Raw genomic sequence first — 25,438 nt, 5'->3', positions numbered from 1 at the left:
GAAATTTTATTATGTGCGGGATCTAGTAATTTCTATGTATGCTTTCGTTATTTTCTACATTACATGTAATATTGATATAATTAAACCTCTTATATTGCCTACTAATAAATTGACTTATTAATATATATGTAGTATTAATAAAATAGTTTCTGAACATTCTTGTAATTAAAAAAAAAAAGGATGAAAGTTAGAATTTTGTTGCAAGTGGTAGCAAGTGAAAATAGAATAGAAGCTTTAAAATATAAGCTGGATGAAGAAAGATAAATATTAGATTTTTAAGACAATTATGTCCTTTATTCAAATGAAAATCTGGCGAGAAATAGAAATGAGGGTGTAACTTACCAAATTTAGAATTTCAGGGTGCTGAGTCACCAATCAATGTTATTTCTAGGGTGCTAAACAAAATCCGAATATAAGTAGTTTTTAAATTTAATTAATAAAATTATTAAGGTTGATTTTCATTCACCGAAATAAGGTTGGAACAAAACCAGATGACGTAGTTTCAAATGGTGGCTACTCACAACATTTACAATAACAAAACTCATACATTTTGTACCTGAAAAAAATTGTAATCGAATATCAACATTGCATACTGCATACAGTATTGCCAGCTGGCGGAAATCATCGTCGATCATGAATGTGATACAAGATCGAATCAAATGCTCCAACGATCTTGTGGGGAGTTGTTCTGCAGCAAACTCCAACGAGAGATGATCCAACTTCACACCATTTGTTTACATACGAAACAAAGTCCCTTTCCGAAACCCCTATATTTTGCACCCACTCCTTCCGATCGGCATCGTAACTTTCACCACTATTTGGGTAAAACGAGTGTGCCTTCTTGATGGATAAAATCAGATCACTGATAAATCTCGGTGGGGTACAATTGATCCCAACCGCAACGATTTTGTCGAATGATTCAGCAATCGCAACACATTCGGACAAAGAATCACCGCTAGCTAACCACATTAATTCCATCCTTAGAATTAAAAGACATCCATGAAGGAATATTAATTTCTTCTTCCTCGAGAAGCGTATCAAATACCTGAGCTTCGAGCTCGTTGGATACCGTTTCAAAGGCTATACGATGAAAATTCTTCAAGAACTCCAAATCCATAGCATCTCCATAATCACCACTGTATTCCGAACCATCAGCTAGGTAAGCACCATAACTACCAACAGATTGCTGCAACAAGTATTTCTCGTTGCTTGAGGCGCTCCAAAGAGGATCGTTGAGATTAGCGCCGTGCCTTTCTAGCCGGAGGAAATCTAACATTGCAGTACTCACTACCTGCACCATCTCCTAATAATCGTTCGAGAAATGCACATTAATTACGTAGGGAAGTGAAGAAATAGAACAATTGTATTATTTGATAATTCAAAATTTACCTACGTAAAAAGGTATTTTTGTACCCACTAAGATTGCGACTTTTAAGAGTAGAATAAAAGATATAGATACAGATAAAATGCGTACTGAGCACAAAATCGTATTATTCCTCTTCAACTTGTTGGCAATCACATTTTATAGTCAGTAATCTATCTAAATTAAATTCCCGTTTTCGTTCGACCAATTCAGCTTTGACACCAACTTGATTGTTCACCCGAAAATAACAAGAAAAAAGTCAAAGAGAACTACAAAAGGCTACATACCTCTGTTTTTACGGCCTTTGTGATGTGTTCATTTGGAATTGTCAGAAACATTTTAGCAACCAGCATCAAAGTTTATATACACATTCAGTTTCTAACTTTGCCAGTATTTACAACAAGGTACATATGGTACAAAATTAAATTTCAAAATCTTTTTGCCGGGAACGCATACAAATTACTAGCATCCAGATCTTTTACACATCAATAGCCCAAAACCACACCTTCTACACATAGACACAAAAACAACTCAGACAATTTTTTTTATTATTTTTTATTATTTTTTTAAATTTGGCCAAACTAATGTTAAACAAAGAAACGAAACAAAATTAAGTTACCTCGAGACAAAATCCCATTTTTAATATACTACTTTCGCCCTCGATTTTTGTCTCGAATTTCTTAGTAGCTCGATCAGAATTTTGAAGAAACGTCCTGCTCGAGGGGGATTCAACATCTGCGGCAGCCATTGAAATTTAACGGGGGAAGAAAAGTAGAGAATTGAGAATTAGATAGCCATCTTTTGAATCCAAAGAGAGCTGATATTCGAATTTATGAAACTTCAAAATTTATTCACTGGGAATCCACTTTTTGCCGCTCCACCAATTCATCACGTATCTGCAAATCAACGAAACTACTCAACAAAGAACACGATTATTGAATTTAAATCTGTATATTAGGGGAAATACTTACGGTGGGCGTGTGTAGTCCATTAAAGAATCAGAAAATCCAAACACCTGAGGATGCATTGGGAATTATTCTAGAAGGTGGAGCTGGTATTCGACTTCATCAGCTCGTCAAACAAGAGAGCAAAGCCGCCAGCTGTCCCTCTTTTAGCAAATTATTGGCTAATCTTTAGCAAACACTACAGTTCGAATCAATAAATCGTTCACTAGCATATGTCGAAGATGCTTCGCAACGAAAAATGGTAACAATCCAAGGTTCTCAACTCTAAATTAATTTCCTCTATCTTGATCAAAAATCAGAGCCCTTATTATAAGTTATCCTTCGGGAAAAAAAAAAAAAAAAAGAGAAAACCAGTATAAGTTTTTTTCTGGAAAACCAAGATAGCAACAGAACGGACCAAAATCTAGTCGATGATAACACAAGATAGCAACAGTGCAAGAAATTGATCGAAATAATTCATCCGAATTAGAACCGAGCGAAAGATTACCTTGCTTTGTGACAAAGGAACTACATCACCGAGCCAAATCCATATCATGATCTACATCATCTGGTATCCAATCAATTCCGCCTATGAAAGTTCTAAGAGAATATCTAGCCTCGGCTGCCTCGAGACCTAGTGGATGTACGACTGATGATTCCCTTTCGATGGTCGAACCACGTCCACTATTGCCGAAAGTGACAAAGGAACTATCAATCAACGGAGGCGTGTTTTCGAAGTACCTCGCTACTGGTGCATCTAAGTACGACTGCATCACTACAATGAGTGCATAATCTCCCAAAGCACTACCTAAAAACACCTTCGAGTGATCTGTGGGGACACCGGGGGCGTAGAATCCACATTGGTGGATCAAAAAACCAGTTTGGAAATTCAAGGAGTTGCGAGATTGGCCCAAGAAAACAGCGGTTTCGTCGGAATGTGATATCTCGCTATAAAAGTCGCATTTCTGAAAAAAAGAATCCGCATTTCCTACTACTAGATAGCTTTTACCGTAAAACAGACAACTGCGGTAAAACTGGTTCCCTCCCCCCGCAATCAATGTCGTGTTAACTCCCTTCAATATGACCCTGAAGAAGACCGAGTAGTCGCTCCAACTCTCGACAGCAACACCGTGTTGTGCGCTATTCAACACGGTCAAGTCTCGAGCCATAAACGCTGTCCCGGAGATCGCTACAAATTTTTGAAAAGCGTCAAAATCAGAAAATAAAACAAGATACGAACAACAAACAGATTAACATAAAAAAAAATACTTACATAAAGTTGCGGTGACGCCAATAACCTTCAACGGCAGCGTTGAATTTGAGGTGATTGTGGTCTTTTGACTTCCTTCTCCAATTAAGGTCAAATTGCTCTTGAATCGTCCGACGACCACCTTCTCGTCGTACTCGCCCGCCGCAATGAGTATGCAAATCCTGAACGGACTGTGGCTCGGGGATGCGTCCACCGCTTCAGAAATCGTCCGATAGTCGGACTTCCCGTTCTTCGAAACGGATATCCTGATCATGCAATCTTCATCGGTTCTTGGCATTAAATCTTCCTTCTTTCTGGTCTTTGTGAAGATCAATGCGATCAGAAGAACAAATGCGCAAACTACAACGATGGCGCCTATCAGCTTCAGAAAACGCGTCCAATTGAACCCATCGGCTTCAACCGGGTTCGCTGGAGGGAAGTTTGGGCCATCATGAATATGATCTGGGGTCCCATGGTAAGAGGGAATAGAGCCCACTGACATCGGGGACCCCATTCCAACTTCTAGCGAATCAACACTACCCTGTGATCCAGAATTGTTTCCGGAGGATTCTGATGCAGCTTGAATATCTAGGTACTCGACATCCGACGGATCAGCTGCAGGCGACGACGACGATGGTGAAACATGGAAAGCACTGTCGTCCATCTGAAATGAAAAGAATGTTATGATTAGACCAAGAAACAAGTCTTATCATCTTATTACATCTGAAATGAAACGAAGAAAAATATGTACAATATGTCACACGGCAAAAGACAGCTAAACCCTAAGGTCTTATCCATATAAACACTAGCTATCGAAACGTTATGCAGTAACATTAGCTAATAGCCAAGAAAACATCCTGTACAGAACGCATTGAATTTGTGAAATTACATTTAAGGTAACAATTCCCTGGCATATTAATTTCCCGTATAAGAGTAAAGTGTGTCTGGTTGAAAGTTAATGTATAATCCGATATTTTCATTAATAAATTACAAATTGTTTCAAGATCAACGAATAATTGGTCGTTGGCCACAATAACTGATCTTGTTATAACATTCTAAATGCCACTTCTGTCAAAATAATACAAATCAATTTGCACGACATTTTACTCGTTATGAGTTCGAAGTTCAACAAATAATACTAAGGAGTGATAGACCTAATTAAAAGCATCATCCCTTTGAAAGTCAAGGACATATGTAATAACCTGAACTAACAACACTGTGCTTGAGAATTCCCGATCACGTTTCTTGAACGCTAAGAAAGTAGAGTTTTCTGTTGAGAGAACAACCTGACGAAAAAAACGAAAAAAACTGCTATGGTCAGTGCACATGCATAAAATGGTGTTTGCAACTTCAATCTCATTGATTCTGAATGCCACTTCAGTGAACATATAAATGAAATTTACACGACATTTCATGCAGATTAGTCCAAGGAGAGAAAAAACTATTTAAAAAAAAAAAAAAGAAAACCTCATCCCCTGGAATGTGAATATTCAAAATGGAAGCTATTGCTACTGACGAAACTGAGAAATTATAATGCAAAAACAAATCATGGCAGCAGATTACATTTGACGAGTAAGAAAGTTCAAATTATTAAACTTAACGTGATTGTCATTTACTATCATGGCTAGAAATTCTGTAATCGATAAAATTAAATTTTCACGGAGATGAGTGAGTTTGAATAAATCAAAACATCATAATAATAAGCCTCGAGCAGTGGAGAGAACCAAGCACGTGTTGATCATAGTGTATAAAGGTAAAGATAATTACACTTTTGACCCCAACATTATACACGAAAATCACTCTAGTCCTTATATTTGTTTGGCCACACAATTTAAACACAAAGTTCTGAAATGAAAGAAAATGGAATACAATCAAAACAACTGATGAACAAGTCATTATCATAAACAAAGCATCAAGGAATCATTATTCTAATACTCCAAGTTCAGAAAAAGGGCAGCTAAAAGTACCTTCACAACCACTTAAGCTAAATGGTCCGGGTTTATAATATCTAATTGGGAAAATTACAGCCACCCCCTGAGGTATGGCCAAATTACGAAAAAACACCTCTTGTTTGGGTAATTACAGCCACTCCCCTCCTTTTAAATATTTTTACATAAAATTTATGTAATTCGATTATTTACCGAACCAAATCGTATATTCAGTTCGGTAAACTGCATGAAATGTTGGAGTACCGAAATTTCTGTTCAGTTTTATCGTTTTTAATCCCTAAATTTACCTCTGGAGGGGTATTTTCGTAAGATAATAAATAGTTGAGGGGATGGCTGTAATTACCCAAACAGGAGTGGGGTTTTCGTAATTTGACCATAACTCAGGGGGATGGCCGTAATTTTCCCTATCTAATTACTAAAGCATGTCATAATGCCAATATAGCCCACCGTAATTGCCTTCCTAGGAAATAAAAACCATTTCTACACCCAATTTCACTTTACGGATACTGTAATAATTAGTGCAAGCTATGTTTCCTAAAATTTGGGGATGTGAAAAACACTGGTGTGACTTTACATACCGTGAGTATAACCATTTGATTCCACATCGTACAGATTAAATCAACAAACACAAGGAAATGCTCGAAAATTAAGTGTATAACTCCAATTCTCAACTAAGAAATAATTTAATAAACTAGAAATCGGACCTTGAGAGTAAAATAAATAGATACTGGAATAATGAATGCCCCGGTTGCAACAACTCAATTCAGATGATTGGAAAACAATATCTGCAAGTAGTAGCAATATATCAGCATATAAATAGAAATGATTATGTATGAGTACTAATTAAGTTCACATGTTACTCCTTAGCATGAAACGACTACATGCCTAACATTTTTAGTTCCATATATTTTAATAATAAATCATAAATTGTTTTAAGTTCAACTAATAATTGGTCGTTTGCCGCAATAATTAGTCTTGTAACATTATTTCTGTCAATTGATATAAATCAATTTACACGACATTTTAATTACTCGTTGTCATTTTTTGAAGTTCAAGAAAACAATACCAAATGGAAGCTTATATCATGCAGCAAAAAAAAAATCAAGGCCAAACGTAGCTACCGAATGGTGCACATTTAAATTTTAAAGACATTAAAACTTTCCACATAACAGACATAGCAAAACTTAAAAAGGGAAAAATCAAGAAAAAATTAACTAAAAAAATAAATAAATAAAAAAAAAAAAAAAGAGGTAATGATGTGCACAAGTAATTACCGGAAATGGTGGATTTGTGTTTGACCCGTTTCCCAAACAAATCTTTTTGTTTTATCCCTGAATGAAGAACGGTCTACTTGAGGATCCCGTTTCTTGAATCTGAGAAAATAGAGTTTTATGTTAAGAGAAATTGCTATGGTGAGTGCACATGCGTAAAATGGTGTGTGTGACTTCAATCTCGTTGATTCTAAATGCAATTTTAATGAACATAGAAATGAAATCTACACAATACTATAATTTCATTCAGAGAAGTCCGATGAACAGTAGCATATCATAATGCAAAACTGACGAAACTGAGATATTAAAATGCAAATAAAAAAAGAAATCATGGCAAATTACATTTGACGAGTAAGAATAAAAGTTCAAATTATTAAAATTAACGAAATTGTCATTTACTATCATGGCTATAAATTTTGTAATCGATAAAATTAAATTTTCACGGAGGTGAGAGAGTTTGAATAAATCAAAACAGCATAATAATAAGCCTTGAGCAGTGGAGAGAACCAAGCGCGTGTTGACATAGTGTATAAAGTTAAAGATAATTACACTTTTGGACCCAATATTATACACAAAAATCGATTTCAGTCCTTATATTTGTTTGGCCACAATTTTAGTGCTCAAACTAACCACCGTTTTTACAATTTTAGTCCACCGTTTGCTATCGGTGTTAATTCGGACGGAATAAGTCACGTGTGGAGCACGTGAGCATGCTGAAATAACCCCCTCGACCCTCCTTTTCCCTCTATTTTCGATTTAGTCCTACAATTTTATCCTAAAAAATATAAATCCCAAATAAAATCCCCATTTCTTCATCTCGGCTTTTAATGCCTATAATTTTGCTTGATTTCTTTATGAAGAATAGCAAAGAGTTACAAACTAAAACTCAGCCCTGTTTTTACTGTATCTGTTTTGGTGGAGAAGGAAAATGGAGGAAGAAGAAGAAAACGTGATCGAGGATTGGGAGATAGGGTATAGGTCTCATCGATATTCCTACGAGGTGCATAGTTTTCGAGCGAAGAATTGTTGCGGTTTGGTTAAAGTTTTTTTAGGATGAAATTGAGGAATAAAGTAAAGTTGGGGCTAAATGGAAAATGAAGGTAAGCAGGGGGGTCCTTCAGCATCCTCACGTGAAAAAACACGTGATTTTTCTGTCCAAACTAACACCCAAATCAAATGGCAGATCGAAATTGAAAAAAAGGTGGCCAATGATCGAGGCAAAAAAATATATAGGAACTCAAATGGATTTTCGTGTATAATATAGGGACCAAAAGTGTAACTATCCCTCTTTAGCCACAATAACTAGTCTTGTAACATTGGTTCTAAATGCCACTTATGTGAAAATGATATAAATCAATTTATACGAAGTTTTACTCGTTATGAGTTCAAAGTTCAACAAAAAATACCAAGGAGTGATAGACCTAATAAAAAGCATCATCATTTTGAAAGTCAAGGGCAGACGTAATTACCTGAAGTAAGAACAGTGTGCTTGAGAATACCCGATCCCGTTTCTTGAATGCTGAGAAAGTAGAGTTTTCTGTTGAGAGAACAACGTGACGAAAAAAACTGCTATGGTCAGCGCACATGCGTAAAATGATGTGTCCAACCTCATTCTCATTGATTCTGAATGCCACTTCAGTGAACATAGAAATGAAATTTACACGGCATTTAAATCACTATAATTTCATTCCGAGAAGTCCAACGAACAGTAGGTAGAATGGAAAAAAAAAAAGAAAAAAAAAAAAAAAAAAAAAAAAACTAACACAAAATCATCCCCTGGAAAGTGAATATTCAAATTGAAGCGAAACTGAGAAAATACGATTTAAAAAATTCGAATTCAACCGTCCCAACCTGTTGACTTTCCGAAACCAACGGCTAGGCTAGGTAGCAGTTCCTTCGACGTTGACGTTTAAAGGGACTTTTGGCATCTCGATCGATATCCTATCGCACAGGTAGTAACCGAAACCGAGACTGTAAAGAGAGGAAAGTATCGTAAGCTTTTCTTTAAAGGCATTGCCACGAAAAAGATCGGAGCTTACGGTACAAGTGTGTGTGTATATATATATTCAGAAACACCCCTAACTGCAATAACATTTTTTTTTTGTTTTTCTTTCTTCCTATTAATGAGATTTTTTTCCTCCATTACACCATTTTAGAGGAATTTATCAGTTTAAACAAAAAAGAAAATATATTAAATAAATAAAAAATTACCTTGGCCTAGGTGAAGACATAATCTGAACTTCAAACAGCTCAATTGATCAAATTTAGGAAGGAAATAACTGAAAACCCACCCTCTTTAATCTATACCTAGAACTCCATTCAAACCTAAAATTTCTATGGTGTGGGGGAAATACAAATACAAATACTCCATATCCAATAAACTCAAACCCTAAAATTTCAATAATTTGGGGGAAATACAAATACTCCATATCCGATGAACTCAAAACCTAAAATTTCAAATAGTTTAATTTGGGGGAAGAATTACGCAACTCAAAACCTAATATTTCAAAAAAATTGGGGGAAATACAAATACTCCATATCCGATTAACTCAAAACCTAAAATTTCAAATAGTTTAATTCGGGGGAAGAATTACGCAGCTCAAAACCTAAAATTTCAAAAAAAAAAAAAAAATGGGGGAAGAAACTCCGTAATATTATCAGTAACTATTGGGTTGCCTCTGGTTTATTCTATTGGCCCTAATAATAATTAAAAAAAAAAAAACAAAATTGTATAATTGATAAAGTAATCCCACCAAGTCTATTTATACTAATTAATTAATAATTAAACAAATAAAAATGACTGTTATATATTAATTAATTAATTAAATATTATAAACATGGAATGGAAGTCATTATTTTATATTACCCATGCCAAATCATATCTAAACTATTTTTTTTCAAGTTATTACCGCCGTGAATTCGAGTTACAGAAAATAATTTAATCGAACTATTTTGTTTTTACTGCCATTGCTACAGTTACTGAACCTCTACCCAATTAAAACACTACGCCATGCAAAAAATTTATACAGTTAAATAAAATATAAACGTGAAGAAGAAGACGAAGACTTACAACTTAGCAACAATGGCGGCGAAGCTGGGCGGAGAAGGAGAAGGTGGAGGATTAAAAATAATAATTTATCTTTGCTTTTTTTTTCTGAAAACAATAATTATATTAGCTAATTATTTGTTGCTCAAAATTATTTGCTTCCAGCTGTGTGTGTGTGTGTGTGTGTGTGTGTATTTGATCAAAAGAAAGCTTCAGTCAATTTTTTTAGGTGTTTTATATGTAGACTTGTGAAAGATGATGCATTGATTTCATGCTATTGTTAGTAGCATTTTATTTGGGAGTACAGTTCATTACTTGTATTTTTGTTTATGATGGAAAAAGAATATTTGTGGTCCTACCACAATTTATTCGTTTAATTTTTTTATTTTTATTTTTTAATTCAAATTCTATTTTATTTATTGATTTGATTAAAAGATGTGATTTCAATTTTTTTTGGCTTTCTTGAAATTGAGGGGACTTAAATTGTAATTTCTTATTTATGTAAATTATTCAACATTCGGAGGAATATAATAAGATTAATCTCACTTTGCACTCTTGAAATATGGTTTTTTCGCATTTTGCTCTCTCGAAACTCAATAAATTGTTCATAATAAAGCACCCTGAATTGAGTATCTAAAATTTAATGAGGGAAATTTTTAGTTTTTATTGATTTTTTTTATTTCCATGGTGCAAAATAACAAATTAAATACAATTTTCTTACCCAACATAATTTCGAGCTTACAAAATGTGAGAAAACAAAAATCACACCTAATTAATGACTGAAAAAACTATATTTTCTTAAAAAAATATTTCTAAATAAATTATTTGATAGATGATTTTTTTATTGTAATTGGTTAAAATATTTGGTAGAAATCGTTGGAAGAAAATATTATTTTGCAAGTAACTTCAAACTTGATACTTAAATAGGTGAAGGATATTTTTTGTTTTTTTATTTTATTTTTTGTAAAATATTTTTTGTGTGAAAAAATCAAAAAATATATGATTAATCGCATTTATGCATTTATAAACTATTAATCGCATGTATGTATGACTTTATGTAAAGTACTATTTCTACAACATTTTTATTTTATTTTAAGGTGACCATGTTGAGTTATATTTGAGGTTACATTAAAATTGCACCCCTTTATATAATCAATTAACTGAAACTTTACTTATCGAAAGGAGTAGAGAAAAGACACTTATAACCTTTATAAAATTCAAAAGAAAGTAAATGAAGTCAAACTTTATAGTAGAAGTATAAATTCAATTTATTCGTCAAGCAATTAACTTTCTTTAATTTTTGAATTATTTATAAACATTTCAAAATTGTTATCTACATTCACAAGAACTTAGGATCAACTGTTTTTAACAAATTTAAATGGTGTTTGACTAAGCTTATAATTTATTAAAAGTAGCTTATACAATATTTAAGAGCTTTTAAACTCTTATAAAGTGTTTGGTAATGTTTTTTTGAAAAAAATCTCAAAAATTTTAAAAATCTCGATGTAACTCACCTATCTTAATTAATAGTCTTTGTTCGATAGTATGAGGAAATAATCCGAAATCTCTGTATGTGTATATCCTATATTTTCAAGAATCTTTGCTCTCTAAAAAATAATCCGTATAAATATCTTTGATGGGGCCCATTTTGGCAAGCTTGGGTTGGGCCCAAGGAAATTGGCCAGCGGAGGAAACACAAGCTGGGCCGGAGGAGTTTGTACGAATTTGTGGCCCAAATTAGGCCTTAACTCGTAGAACAAGGCGCGAACTGTATGGGAAGACTCGAAGAAGAAGCAAAGGAGATATTTTATACAAGGAAAGGCGATAATATTGAATAAGTTAAGAAGGAAACGTGCAATTTAGAGATAATTGGCTGATTTTACGCCTCTATTAACTCATCTATATAAACACATGTAAAACCCCTCATTAGGGTTACGTTTTTAAGACATCAATAACATCTCTCTTTACTTTTTCTCTACAAACTTTATTTTATTCTTGATACATCTAGCCACCGCGGTCCGATCCGGCTAGTGGTGGATTCTCCGGCAACCCTCAAAGTAGGGTTTCGGAGAAGGTCTTGAGGGTGCGGAATTCGAGCACCATCAATCTTCAAACCATAATTTTAAACCTTGTTTTTTGGTTTTGAAAAAGAAAAAAAAAATTTAAGTGACTCGTATATTAATCATTTGATGGTGTTTTTTATGACCTTTCTTTTAATTGGTCGTAAGAGGCCTATTTAATTCTCTACAAAATTAAGTCGTTGTACAAAAACTCGAGACCTTAGTCGAAAACGCGAGACCTTTATTTGAATGGTGCAATCTCAAAAACCCGAGCGATTCCATCAACCGAAACGGAAACTAGAAATCTCCGTCGCAAGTTCTTTTAATCGACTGAATTGCACCACAATGTCCACTCAATGTATTTTCACAAACCCCCTACAGAATATTCCATATCCGTATTTTTCCGTCAACACATCCAGTGGCTATATGTAACGCATGCTTGGCCACCTTCAGGTCATTCTATGATAGGCCCCACACCTACCTTACATGTTAAATACCAAACTTAAATAATCCCTTTTAGTGAATTTAAAAAAATAAATTAATAAAATAAAATAAACTAATAAACTAATATATTTAAAATACGATAATCGATATTCATGCATGCATCTTATTTAATAATTTAATTTGGTTTTGCACAAGTAAAATTAGTTTTGCATATAGCCGCAGTATATATATATATATATATATATATATATATATATATATATATATATATATATATATATATATATATATATATATATATATATATATATATATATATATATATATATATATATATATATATATATATAATTGTTTTTATTGATAATTTACGTGTTTTAATTATGTGTTATACGTACAACAATTTAATCTTAAGGGGTCCCCACTAACCCAACCAATCCCCCCCCCCCCCCCCCCCCCCCCCACCAACCGATCATGCGAAACCCTAGCCGCCGCCACATCCACGCCACCGCCGGAGTTTAAGACCGCTCCACCACCGTCATCATCACCATTGTCAGACTCCGTTATCGACGAGTTCAAATAAGGGTTTTTTTGGTTTTCTTAGATTTAATTTTGGTCGAAATGTTGTATGGGTACTTAGAATTTGGTTGTTTTGAAAATTGAGTGATTGTTATTTGTTGATGGGTGTTTCTAATTTGGTCGTTTTGAGTATTGATTAGTGTTTTAGTATGGGGGTTTATTATGATGTCCTTTGTTGATGGTTCTAACGAAGCATGTATAGGTTTAGAGCAGGAAAAGTTATGAACTGGTTGAAATATAAGGAGATTTCCAAGGATAGAAAGAGATGGGGACACTTAAGATCTTCCAAATAGCGAGGAGGGACAAGGGTTTTAGAGGTATGTTGGGTCAATTGGTTTTCTAGGTGAAGGTGAGAGAAACAGTTTGTAGAGTTAATTTGGGAATTTAGTTCATCGGGACTAATTTGTGAGTTTCCTGATTGATTTCCCAATTGGCTTGTTTCAATTTTTTTCTTTTTTGTAGATGGGCTGGGGGGAGAATCCGATTTTCTTTTTTTGGGTGAGTAGAGAGACCCATTTGTTTGATTTGAATTCCTTCCCAGAAAAGCCCATGGGTTCTTATGAATATGTTTAGGCATCTTTTGGTTTGATGTATGGGATAGATAAGATTTGAGGGATTATATAATATTATACTGTTCATAATTATATAGTACTAAAAAATTTGAATTTGGTTTGTAGGATTAACTGGTAAGGATAATTAAAATATGATGTTTGTTTGCATGATTATGATAGATAAGGCCTGAAAGGACATAATCACCCTTGTCATATGTGTATCAGTGTATGTTTTTTCTTCATAAACCCATGTCAAAATTGAAACAGGGAAAACTATATGTACTTCAAAATTTGTGAAAATTAGCCTTAAATCAACTTAATCTCACTATAGCAACTCAATTGCAAATAATTTCGTTATATTGCATCCATTTGCGCATACATAAGGCTCAAATAAGAGATATTGTGGTACTTCACATATTCAATTGAAATAAACTACAAAAATTCAGAGAATGCACATAATGCATAACATTATTGATAGGTTCACAGCAAAACTTATCTCAATCCTATTTGAATTTCAAAATGAGATCTTTGTATATGGGCCAAAGAAACTGTTTCTGAGTTTCAAATCTCAATAGCCACATTTCTGAAAAGGCCAAATACGTCATTTAATGCCGTTCTATATTCCGATTTCAACAAATTGGGACGCGAGAATGAAAATGTTGACGACAAAAGAATACCTAAACAGAGCAGTGCCGACAATTTCGCTGCATGAGCCAATTCCTACTACCACGAGCACCCTCAGCTGCTCTGATCATTACTCAACGAACTGTACAACAACTACATCTCCAAGAACCACCACCAATACCGCCACAGTCGATGCACCACTGGAGGAGTTATTGATTCTGATGCCGAGAGTTCACTGTCTTTCCAGCCTCCTCAAACTATATCCCTTCTAAAAGCCAAATGTAAAGAAACAGACATTGATATGGTGATGGCAAATTTATTTATGAAAATTGTGGAGTACGATATTGTGTTGAACGAGTTTACAGTGGTGGAAAAGCGACGGGGCAAGAGTCGTTTAGGAAAATTAAGCTTCATGAAAAGAAAACAATAGAAAATAACGAGACTTAAAAATATATGCTAATTTGAAACAAGATTACAAAGTAAAAAAAAAATACTCTTTCATATCCCACTAATAAATTAATAACAAAAAATGTATGAAATAATAAATGAAAGGGTAAGGAATTAATTTTTAGCCACACAAATGTAAAAAAAAAAATCAAATCAAATCACCATTTTCTAAAATAAGAATCAATCGCACTTCTCACAATAAATTAATACATCATCAAATACACATCTAATTGGAACAATATTCAGAAATTAATTTGAATATGTCGAGAACTTAATTTGAATTTTTAAACCTCGGCAAATCATCCCAATCAACATTTTCATAATTCTCACTGAAAAGAAGAATTGAAAAAAAGAAAAAAATATATTAACCTAAAATTTTGTGTCGCCCAGGACTCGTCACATGCCGACCGGTGAAGATGAAGATTTTGGGGGTTGGTGGGGGAGTTGTTGCTACAAAAGAGGAGCAGTAGCAACATTTTGATGGTGAAAGACGGCTTGTGCACCGTCTTCATTTATATATAATAAATAATTATATATCTGGCCTTTTGGTCATTTCACTTTTCACCTTTGGACTGATAATACAATCTCACCTATTCAGGTCTGACAATTTATCACTCGTTTTCGTGATTGGGTACAGGGCTTTCAATCTGTGCCGGACTTTTGTCTTATGTACCAAACGCATGATTAGGGGTGATTATATTGTATATCACCCCTAATCATGCGAACCAAAAGGGCCCTTAGGGTATAATCTCAATTCCCCAAGTGAAGACACGTTGGGTGGTTTCTTTAGAGAGAGAGTAGGTGGGTCAGACCTGAAAATAGAGGTCAAACTGAGGCCTTTTTTTATAATAATTATAGGACACATAGGGTAGTCTATATCCTCAGAAATGTCCACTCCCATTAATGTTGGGTTAGGATTTGCAACAAAATGGATGGTTTTTAGGGATGTGACCGTAGTAACTTTTGTCAGAGTATCAGTTTTGGCTATTGGCGACTCAGAGCTAGTCACGTGGCTATCAAAGGACTGGTTTGAGAGGGTAGGAAGGTCTTTTGGGTTGGACGGGAAGCTAGCGTTTCCTCCGCCTAAGAATATTTCCGGCGAAAAAAGGTTTTCTGATGGAGGGTTAAAAGAAGGCTTGTAAACGTGGGGGTATTCTGGTTTAAGCCATGGACCAAACATGCATTGAGATTTTTCCTTATTATCAGCCAACAAGTGTGAAGAACAATTAACCATCTTATGCCCTAATAATCCACAAAATAACAGAACTCTGCCAATCTATCATACCTTATATATGTCCGAAGATCAGCTCCTCCCGGCCTTGGAATGACAACAGAGTCAAGCAGGGGTTTGTGATATCCAGAAGGATGTTGATACGTAAGGCCTTCTTCCATTTGTGACTAGTGGTAATGGTGTCGATTTTGATAAACTCTCCAATGGTGTTGCCAATAAGTTTTGCAGTGTTGATGTTCATGAGGCAGACTGGGAGGTTTTGAGCTTGAATCCAAAAAGGAGTTTTAGAGAGATCAAGGTCAGTAAGGGCTTTATCCGGTGACCAAACACGAAAAGTCCATGACAGATTTTGGATTTTGGATAAATCTAAGCGAGTTTGTGAGTGTTCTGCCTTGAGGGTTCCATGCTTTCAGCATAATCCCTTTGAAAGCATTTAAGTTGATGTTTTTTTGTGTAAGGATTTTGGCAATCGGTGGGTGTTCTTCTTTGAAATGTGTGTTTAATGTGTCGGGATTTCCAGTGGTTTGGGTAGTATCAGAGCATTGAAGGTTAACTGTGTGGGAAATGAGACCATTTATTGCAGATGATTGATCCATGGGAAAGATGGGGGGATAGAGAAGAAAAGAGAAGGGCAAGGGAGATGAATACCAATATTCAGAATAGGAAAAGTCCAAAAAGAAAGCTTTCCAGAGAGAGAGCAAAGAGAAACGAAGCTACATTGTTTGTTGTTTTATAAGCGGTGCATTTCAATTTAATGGTCATGTCATGTAATTCATCAATTAAAATGTGTTTCGTTAACCATTCTATTATTGCTTATTATATTTTATTAATATCATTTAGCGTATTAGTTAAATAAGAAATAAATTAATCAACATCGATACTAAAAAAATATTTAAAACTAATTAAAGATAATCATATTTATATTTAGGAAAAAATGCACTCCACCCCTATAAATTTCCTATTTTTGCACTTTCCTCCCTAAAAATTCAAAAAGGTGACTACCCCTTCGAAATATTGTTTTGGTTGCACTTTGCCTTGAAGCCAAATTTCGGTGGGCATCGTGCACAAAATATAATATTTTAAAGGGGCAATATGCATAAAAATCGATTGAAATTTTACTATCCCGTCAATGTGCAATAAGAATAACATTTTTAAGGGGATATTCACTTTTTTTTAATTTTGAGGGGTTAAAGTGCAAATTTAAAAATTTAAAGGGGGCGATGTGCAATTTTCCCTTACATTTGTTAGAATTAATATTTTTATTAATAATAAAAAATGCATTTATATTTTAAAATTATAAATTACATTAATGCATTTACAATAAATATGCTAATAAGTATGTCCTCACGTGCAATTTGTTAAACTCATCATTTTATATACTAACTAATAAAATGGTGGTAATTACACATATTCTCACCTCTACATTTAGTAGGAAAAAATAAGATTTACAAAAATAAGAAAATGGTAGATAGGTGGAAGATGAAAATTCCTTCACATAAATTATAAAATTAATATAAATCCTAAGAAGAAAAACATTAATTGGAACGCAAAATTTCCATAAATATTGCAACATGCCCAACACATTATAGTCTCTTGCATATTATTATGAATAAACAATATACGGTTAAACCTCTATAAATTAATATAGATATACCATATTTTATTAAATTTGCGAAATAATTTTTAATACGTTGTCCTCGACTCGAGTTGGGATATTAATTTATTAAGGTTCTATTTAAGGGTGGAAATTGGAACGGAATTTCCGAATTCCGCCAATTCCGTTCCGAAAATATCCGAATTTGGAACACTTTTTTTCATTCCAATTTCCGATTTTTCCGATTATTTTTGGAATGGAATTGGAATTACAAATAAAATTGTTGAAAATTCCAATTTCCGACTTATTCCCGAAATATAAATTAATGTATATATACATATATATATGTATATATATATTTGCCTTTTACCAGAAAATTACGAAAATATTAGAAGAAAAAATGCTAAAAATTATCATTATTTCCGATTTTGGAACAAAATAAGAATTAATGCAATTTCCGAAAATTCCGAAATTCCGCCGATTCCGAAGTATTCGAAATTGGAATAGATTTTGAAATTCCGATTTTTTGGAAAGGTATTGGAACCTATTTTTAACTTCCAAAAATAATTGAATTTTTTTCCAAAAAGACATTTCCAATCCATTCCGTCCGATTTCCACGCTAACTTCTATTGTATTTATAATCAGTTCAATTGAACTTAATAATCCTATTGATGTTACAAAATAAGGGATACATATATGCTTTGGCGGAACCAAATGCGGGCTAGGAAGGGCCTTGGCCCCCCAGCAAATTTTCTTTTTGCATTAATTGAAAATACTCGCATTTTCTTATTTTTATTTTATAAATACTTGTGTATTTTATAAATACAAATACTCATTCAACTAATTCGCTTACATTAATCGCAAATCTCTTATTTTCAGGCAACCTAACGATCATATTTTACACATAACATATTATATTTATATATTTTTATATAATCAATGTCTTTGAATATTTATTTATTTGTGTTGTCTTTTTCATAGATATTCCTAAAATAAACAGGGGCACCCCGATAAATTTTTATTCACCCTCTCTTAGATTCTCGTCCTCTCCGATCGAAAAAATCTGGTTCCGCCCCTATTTATTTTTTGAGAATATTATCACCTTTTTCGTAAAGGGAAAATATCACCTTTTTCGGGCATGCAAAAAATTATGAATATATCGTAATAATAATATTACGATAAAATAAAATTAAAGATATAATAGATAGCGTAGTTAAGGAAATAATTCCAATTCCATACGGCGTATATTACGTAACAAATCAAACGAGAGAGAGAGAGAGAAGAATGAGAGGCGTCCCACCTCCGCCGCTAAAACACGGAGCGCCGCCGCCGCTGGAGGCAGGGGAAGGCGGCGTCGGAGATCCCCTCCTTCGTCCGGCAACTGGCGTGCAAGGCGGCGGCGGCGGTCCACGGAAGAAGGGCGTGTGGATTCGGGCATGGCTGGTGGTGGACTCGGCGGGGCAAGCGCAGGTGGTGGAAGCCGGAAAACACGCCATCATGCGGCGGACCGGGCTCCCGGCCCGAGATCTACGGATACTCGACCCGGTTCTGTCGTACCCTTCGACCGTTTTGGGGCGGGAGCGGGCAATCGTGGTGAATTTGGAGCACATAAAAGCGATAATCACGGCGCAGGAAGTGCTGTTTCTGAATTCGACGGACCCATTGGTTACCCCTTTTGTTCAGAAGCTTCAACAAATCTTCCGCCACCGTCAATCCGTCAATTCGCCGCAGGTGCCTCTCTCTCTCTCTCTCTCTCTCTCTCTCTCATGATTAACATGCGTAAATGCTGAATCGAATTTTTGTAGGGTTTGTTTGGATGCTGGGAATTATTCGCTTGTATGATTTTTGTGAGATTAGGGTTATGATGAATTTTCTAAATTGATTTTGTTAGTGGATTAAAATTGGGGATTTTTGCATGGTGATTTTCTTAAATTGCGATTTATTTGTTAATTGGCTCATTTGTCTTTCGAATTTTGATTAATTTATTATCTTATAAATTCAAAAAACAAATTATGTTATCCTGGCTAATCTTATTTTGGCAACCAAACGGGGCCTTAATGAATTTCTGTGTAATGGAATTTTAAAGGGTGCTGGATTGGGTGGCAACAATGCTGAGTGGGCAAATATGTACAATTTGGAAGATCAAGAATCAACGGCTATTAGTCTTCATCAACGATATACGACCGGAGGATTTCCCGACAAGAAAGACGAGGAAAATGCAGAAAATGGACATGGTTTGAAGCTTCTGCCGTTTGAATTTGTTGCACTCGAGGCGTGTCTCGAGGCCGCTTGTAGTAGCTTGGACAATGAAGTACTACTTTTTCTTTCTTTTTTCTTGAACTCGATATTTTTGCTTTTCTTGAACTAATAATTAGTCTCAAACGTCCGTTGATTTTTGAAATAGGCGAGAAGATTAGAGCAAGAAGCTCATCCGGCATTGGATAAGCTTACTTCGAAGATCAGCACTCTCAATTTGGAGCGTGTCCGACAAATTAAAAGTCGATTGGTTGCAATAACGGGGCGTGTGCAAAAGGTAGTTTTCTCTTTTGTTTGTTTTTCGTCCCTTCAATAATGCTTTCTGAATATGCAAGATTTTTCTATGCTGAATATGTTCGAGATTAGCTTTTAATTCGTCTAGTGGCCGAAGCCCGATTAACTTCTAGGTGAATTATCCAATTTGGAAATTCATTACAGTTTTTTAGAAGCTTTGATTACTGTATTCATCTGTACGTATCGTACCAGAGGTGGAGTATGCGTACATTTAGGCCTCGTTTGGGAATACTGATAAGTTGATTGCAATGGATAGGATTAACTTATGCTTGTGATTTATAATACAATCACTGTATCCGTCGTAGGATTGTGTAATCATACGTTTTCCGTGTGGATTAAATATCATTCATTCGCTTGATTAAATTCTGGCCCCGTTTCTAAATCACGGGCTTGAAAACCCGACATACTTTTATCAGGTGAGGGATGAATTAGAGCATCTACTTGACGACGATGAAGATATGGCAGAAATGTATTTAACCGACAAATTTGAGCAGCAGCTCGACAATTCCTCTGTTTCTTCCGAACACGAGCTAGATGCCATAGACGAAGAAGCCGTTATGCCCGATTCGGAGAATAGGTATTCAATATCACTATTATAAAAACTTGATAATACTAGGCCATTTTTTTTAATTTATAAGTTTTTTTATTATAACTGTATTCTCGTTATATATATATCAGGACCCCCGATGAAATCGCTACTACTGGACGTGATAATATTTCCGATAACGATATCCGGGACAATATTATAGGCGAATCGAGTGGTCTTAGGCGAGACAGTCGCAGGACACATACGAGTGTGCAGAGTGTTACTAACAAGAATCTCGATGTAGAGGAGCTTGAGATGATTCTAGAAGCTTATTTCGTGCAGATCGATGGCACGTTGAACAAACTGTCCACTGTATGTCCTCTCACTATAACTCGTCGATTTTTCGCTTTTCCTGCCGTTTTTTTATATTTCTTTTTTAAATGCATACACTTTTAGCGATAATCGGGAGACCACTAGAGAATTTTCGCATTATCGTAAGTTCTGAAAAATTGAACACTCACTAAGAGGGTGTTTGTTTTAGGGGTATTCAAGATAATAGTAAATATTTGTGGACTATAATTTTGAATAAGAGTTTATTTCATTTAGTACCCCTGTGCTATATCGAATTGCTAAAAACTAGCCGTGTTTATTTATATTAGCAAAATAAGAACACTATGATGCTTTTTTTTAGCATACAACCCCCTAATAATTTCTTAGGGGTAATTCGCTACAAAACTTGAATCATAGGGGGTTGTTTGCTATTATTAATAACGCGATGAGTTCTTTAACAATTAGAACATAGCCATTGGATGCAAAAAAAAAAAAAAAAAAAATCATGTACATGACATAAAATAAAGGAAAAATTGTGGGCATCCCACTGAGTTAAACCCAAATTACGAAAAAATCCCTCATCTTTAAATAATTACAACCATTCCCCTCAACTATGTATTATCTTACGGAAAAAACCCTCCTTCTAGGTAAATTGGACATTGTAAGGGTGTACGTTCTAGGTAAATTGGACATTGTAAGGGTGGACGTGTAAGATAATACAGGGTTGTTGTAATTACCGAAAAGGGAGTGGCCGTAATTTGCCCTAAAATAAAACTCGACGAAACTAGAGATTATGCAGTATTAGTATACCAATCTTTTTAGAACTGATTTTCTTTTTCTCTTTTTTTGTTTGCTGGTGGGAATCGAAGCTGAGGGAGTACGTAGACGACACAGAAGATTACATCAACATAATGCTGGACGATAAACAGAACCATCTTCTCCAAATGGGAGTTATGCTAACTACCGCAACGGTTGTGCTTAGTGCTTTTATTGCCTTAACCGGAGTTTTCGGTATGAACATCACAATCGAATTGTTCGACCCCAACAAAGCTGGGATGCCCGATTTTCTTTGGACGGTCGCTGGAGGCACCGCTGGCTGCATTTTCTTGTACGTGTCTGCCATTGCGTGGTGTAAGCACAAACGCCTATTGGAATGAGGTGGCGCCTATATATATATAATATATATATAACGAGAAGGACTTGAACTCGAGAGTTCATATTCGTAAAACCAAATTTATTAAATTTGTTCAAATTTTATTTTTATAATAAATTTTAAATTTTTAGGTCTTGGTTTGCAAATTATTTGTTCGGAGTTATTGATAACCTTCTCATATTCACTCATCGATCCAATTTTTTGCAATTTAGAATTTTGTTGAATTCAATTTGTTAGCAAAACGAATTAATATTGTAGTCTGATATTGAGTCGATTAAAACATAAATGATACGGAAAATATTTTAAAATATTAAACTAAATTCGAACTCGAACAAAATTCAAACACGTTATTAGCGTCGTTGTATTAAAATAAATAACTTAATTCAACTTGTTTTGTTGCAGATACTAAAAGGGATAATGGGTATGTGCGAATTGTACGAACAAATCAATCTTATAAATGATCGTTACAACACGCTGTAGACGCATAAAATTAATTAATTGGTTAATTAAATTAGCCAATTAAATTGTGTCTAAATTAAATTATAATTTATCCTACAAAATAAGTTATGGAGATAATTATCAATTAATTATTGGCCAATAGGATTATTTCTTCTCTTCCAAGTTATAAGAGATAAATATCAATTTAAAGAGAGCCAATCAAATCGCGCCACGTCATCAAGTAGACTTTAAGTAAGACTCTTATTCTACCACTATAAATAGGGACCCTCTCTACACAATTCAAGACACAACTCAAGAAGAATAAAAATCGTAGGAGAAAATTCTCTCTACAACATTCAAGTCATCTTCATCAAATTCAAGGCGTTCTTCATCAAATCGAGGGCGTTCTTCAACAAATCAAGATCGAAGGAGGCCAAATCCATCAAGATCTTCATCAAATTGAGGGCGTTCTTCAACAAATCAAGATCGAAGGAAGATTGAAGGGGCCAAATCAAGATCGAAGGAAGATTGAAGGGCCAAATCCATCAAGATCTTCATCAAATTGAGGGCGTTCTTCAACAAATCAAGATCGAATGAAGATTGAAGGGCCAAATCCATCAAGAACTCCAAGATCTTCAAGTCAGAACTCCAAGATCTTCAAGTCAAAACCCAGTTCGATCCGAGATTCAAGTCGCAAGACCCTCGGAAAACGTTATTCAAGTTCAAAATCAAATCCGGAGAAGATCAAGTCAACGACCCGACTCCGAAATTCAAAGTCAACATATATTGTTCTTGAGAGAAGAATCAGAGGATTAAATTAGAGTTTGTAACCCGCAATATTTATTTTTAATTCAATAAAATTATTTTTGTGCAAGTTTTTCTTGTTTGTCTAAATCGCAGATAAGATTTTGTTGCTACACACGCGCACTTTAAATATCACCTATGACGCACTTTACGTATGACCGTGAGTAGAAATCGGAATGGAATTTTCAAATTCCGTCAATTCCAATTCGAAAATATCCGAATTTGCAACCGTATTTTCCATTTCGATTTTCAAAGTTCTGATTTTCGATTTTTCCGAATTTATTTGAAATGGAATCGGAATTGTATATGAAATTATCGGAAATTCCGATTCCTGATCCGATTTTATTTCCGAATTTTTTGACTGTTTTTTGAAATATATAATATAATTTTATGATATATTTGTAATTCCAAAATATAACTTATGATATATTTTATACGAAAATCTTAGAAAAAATTAACTTGGTATAAGAAACTATTTGTTGCATTTTTCCTGATCAGAAAATCTATATTTTAATATGTTGTTCCTAGCTATATGTGGTTTTATTTATTACTTTTTGTCGAACTCTATTTTGGATTTATGGTGGAAAATCCCATTTATATCGGAATGAAATCTTTGCATTCCAATTTCTTTGAATCTGAAATTGGAACCCATTTTCTATTTCGGAAAAATAAAATTGATTTTTTTTCAAAAAAAAAAATCCATTTCTGATCCATTCCGTCATATTCCACCCTTAATATGACAAATCACAAGTAATTAAATTACTTAATAATTAAGTGATCTTGTGTAATGAAGAATGATTCATATAATAAATCTAGTATCGGTTGCCTAAATTGTAATTATATTTGTTTTTTGGTCTTGTAAATTGTCCCTTTCGTGAGCGTTGTTCCATTATTTTCAGTCCAATTTAAATAAATATTATATCTAAGGTAATAGATTTGCTGAGCAGGTGGCGGTGTCCTATTTCTTTGCCAAATTTAATCTTTATAGTATACATATTGTACATAGCGAAATCAGCCCTTTTATGTCATTGTCTATAATAACACCAAAAACATTTAGATAGATAAAAATTAAATAAAATTGAAAGCATGCAACATAACTAGGGGTGTAAAATCGGAATGAAATTTCTGAATTCCGTCAATTCCGATTCGAAAATATCCGAATTTGGAATTCTATTTTTCATTACGAAATCCGATTCTTCCGAATTTATTTGGAACGGAATTGGAATAACATGTAAAATTATCGAAAATTCTGATTTCCGATCCGATTTTAATTCTGAATATGTCTATGTTTTTTCAAAATATGTAGTATAATTTTATGATATATTTTGTAATTGCACAATATAACAGTAACTTATGTTATGTTTTATATGAAAAATATAAATACCGAAGGGTCAAGTAATTAATTAAAACCTTAGAAAAGATTAATTGGTATTATAAATTTTGTGTTGCATTTTTTCCTTATAAGAAAATCTATGTTTCAATTTGTTGTTCCTACATTTATTTGTATTTATTGCATTTTGTCGAACTCTCTTTTAGATTTTCTTACATTTTCCTGCAAAAATTCAAAAAATATAGAAAAATGTAATTTTCGATATTCCGAGATATTCTAAAATCGGAATGAATTTTCGGATTCCATTTCTTTTTGAATGATAATTGGAACCCATTTTTTAATTCCGAAAAAAATTGGAAATTTTTCGAAAAATCATTTCCGATCCACTCCATCTGATTTCCACCCCAAACATAATATGTACCGTATGTTTGATAGAATATTTGAGTAACTCGTAAGTCGTAACCCACCCGTAATCAACGCATTGGTTAACCGAGTTAAGTTATTGACTCGTGAACATGTGATTCATCCTTTCAATTAATCACCGATACAAAAAATAAATAAAATAAATAAATAAATAAATAAATAAATAAAATCCCGGAATTAAAAGAAAAGTAAAAGAAAATTAAAGGAACTGTCGGTTCTTGAACATGGCCGTCAAGCCCTAGGCACAAAATTTATAAATAAATAATTAATTAATTAATTAATTAGTTAACCATTAAATATTTATTTGGTACAAGGACGATATCTAATCATCATATTTTATACTATTTTATATATCAATAAATTCAACTAATACAATTTATTATTGCTGATTAAAAAAAAAATTCAATTTAGTGAAATCGGTAGCTGTAGTCATTATTTCACTGTTCAGTGATAATGAGGTATCAGCCACCTGTCTCATATTATTTGCTATCAATAAATTTTGTGAAAGAAAAAAGAGCACCGATAGTTAGTT

General features: G+C 34.0%; 3 protein-coding genes and 1 long non-coding RNA gene across 8 annotated transcripts; 1 reads left to right on the top strand and 3 right to left on the bottom strand.

Annotated features, from left to right (window-relative positions):
- Positions 1–428: 428 nt before the first annotated feature.
- Positions 429–1,787, bottom strand: LOC105952130 (homocysteine S-methyltransferase 2). The gene is given in 3 exon segments (XM_088823499.1): positions 429–960; positions 962–1,303; positions 1,651–1,787. Coding segments are annotated over 3 exon segments (747 nt in total). The 5' UTR covers positions 1,717–1,787; the 3' UTR covers positions 429–621.
- On the bottom strand, positions 1,773–10,114 carry LOC105952176 (putative pectinesterase 56). Of its 5 annotated transcripts, none has more exons than XM_088823495.1 (10): positions 9,847–10,114; positions 8,628–8,747; positions 8,246–8,313; positions 6,780–6,878; positions 6,210–6,290; positions 4,759–4,842; positions 3,581–4,220; positions 2,816–3,496; positions 2,335–2,647; positions 1,773–2,259 (listed from the first exon to the last, which is right to left on the bottom strand). In XM_088823495.1, the coding sequence occupies exons 7-8, from the start codon at positions 4,218–4,220 to the stop codon at positions 2,841–2,843; spliced, it is 1,296 nt and encodes a 431-aa protein (XP_088679621.1). In that variant the 5' UTR covers positions 4,759–4,842; positions 6,210–6,290; positions 6,780–6,878; positions 8,246–8,313; positions 8,628–8,747; positions 9,847–10,114; the 3' UTR covers positions 1,773–2,259; positions 2,335–2,647; positions 2,816–2,840. The 5 variants fall into 5 exon arrangements, with proteins under 5 accessions (XP_088679621.1, XP_088679623.1, XP_088679620.1 ...); XM_088823497.1 differs by having other exon boundaries at positions 8,246–8,295; positions 9,847–10,091; XM_088823494.1 differs by lacking the exon at positions 9,847–10,114 and adding an exon at positions 8,988–9,513.
- A 4,019-nt stretch (positions 10,115–14,133) lies between these two features.
- Positions 14,134–15,017, bottom strand: LOC148767855 (uncharacterized). Its single transcript, XR_016033622.1, has 2 exons — positions 14,897–15,017; positions 14,134–14,337 (listed from the first exon to the last, which is right to left on the bottom strand). It is a non-coding gene; the product is annotated as an uncharacterized LOC148767855 (long non-coding RNA).
- Positions 15,018–18,328: 3,311 nt separating this feature from the next.
- On the top strand, positions 18,329–22,095 carry LOC105952177 (magnesium transporter MRS2-3). Its single transcript, XM_012975697.2, has 6 exons — positions 18,329–19,083; positions 19,439–19,663; positions 19,757–19,885; positions 20,319–20,479; positions 20,581–20,800; positions 21,628–22,095. Exons 1-6 carry the CDS (start codon positions 18,637–18,639, stop codon positions 21,913–21,915), a joined length of 1,470 nt encoding a protein of 489 aa, XP_012831151.2. The 5' UTR covers positions 18,329–18,636; the 3' UTR covers positions 21,916–22,095.
- Positions 22,096–25,438: the final 3,343 nt, after the last annotated feature.

The sequence above is a fragment of the Erythranthe guttata genome, chromosome 9 (assembly GCF_056151865.1).
Source record: "Erythranthe guttata isolate IM_541 chromosome 9, IM_541, whole genome shotgun sequence".
Classification (NCBI taxonomy): domain Eukaryota; kingdom Viridiplantae; phylum Streptophyta; class Magnoliopsida; order Lamiales; family Phrymaceae; genus Erythranthe; species Erythranthe guttata.
This window is presented reverse-complemented; position numbering and strand designations above follow the sequence as displayed.

Coding starts and splice junctions, on each gene's coding strand:
- LOC105952176 (XM_088823495.1), bottom strand. CDS start 4,220: ATGGACGACAGTGCTTTCCATGTTTCACCATCGTCGTCGTCGCCTGCA. Junction 3,497..3,580: donor TGGCGTCACCGCAACTTTAT/GTAAGTATTTTT, acceptor AAAAATTTGTAG/CGATCTCCGGGACAGCGTTT.
- LOC105952177 (XM_012975697.2), top strand. CDS start 18,637: ATGAGAGGCGTCCCACCTCCGCCGCTAAAACACGGAGCGCCGCCGCCG. Junction 20,480..20,580: donor ATGCCCGATTCGGAGAATAG/GTATTCAATATC, acceptor TATATATATCAG/GACCCCCGATGAAATCGCTA. Junction 20,801..21,627: donor CGTTGAACAAACTGTCCACT/GTATGTCCTCTC, acceptor TGGGAATCGAAG/CTGAGGGAGTACGTAGACGA.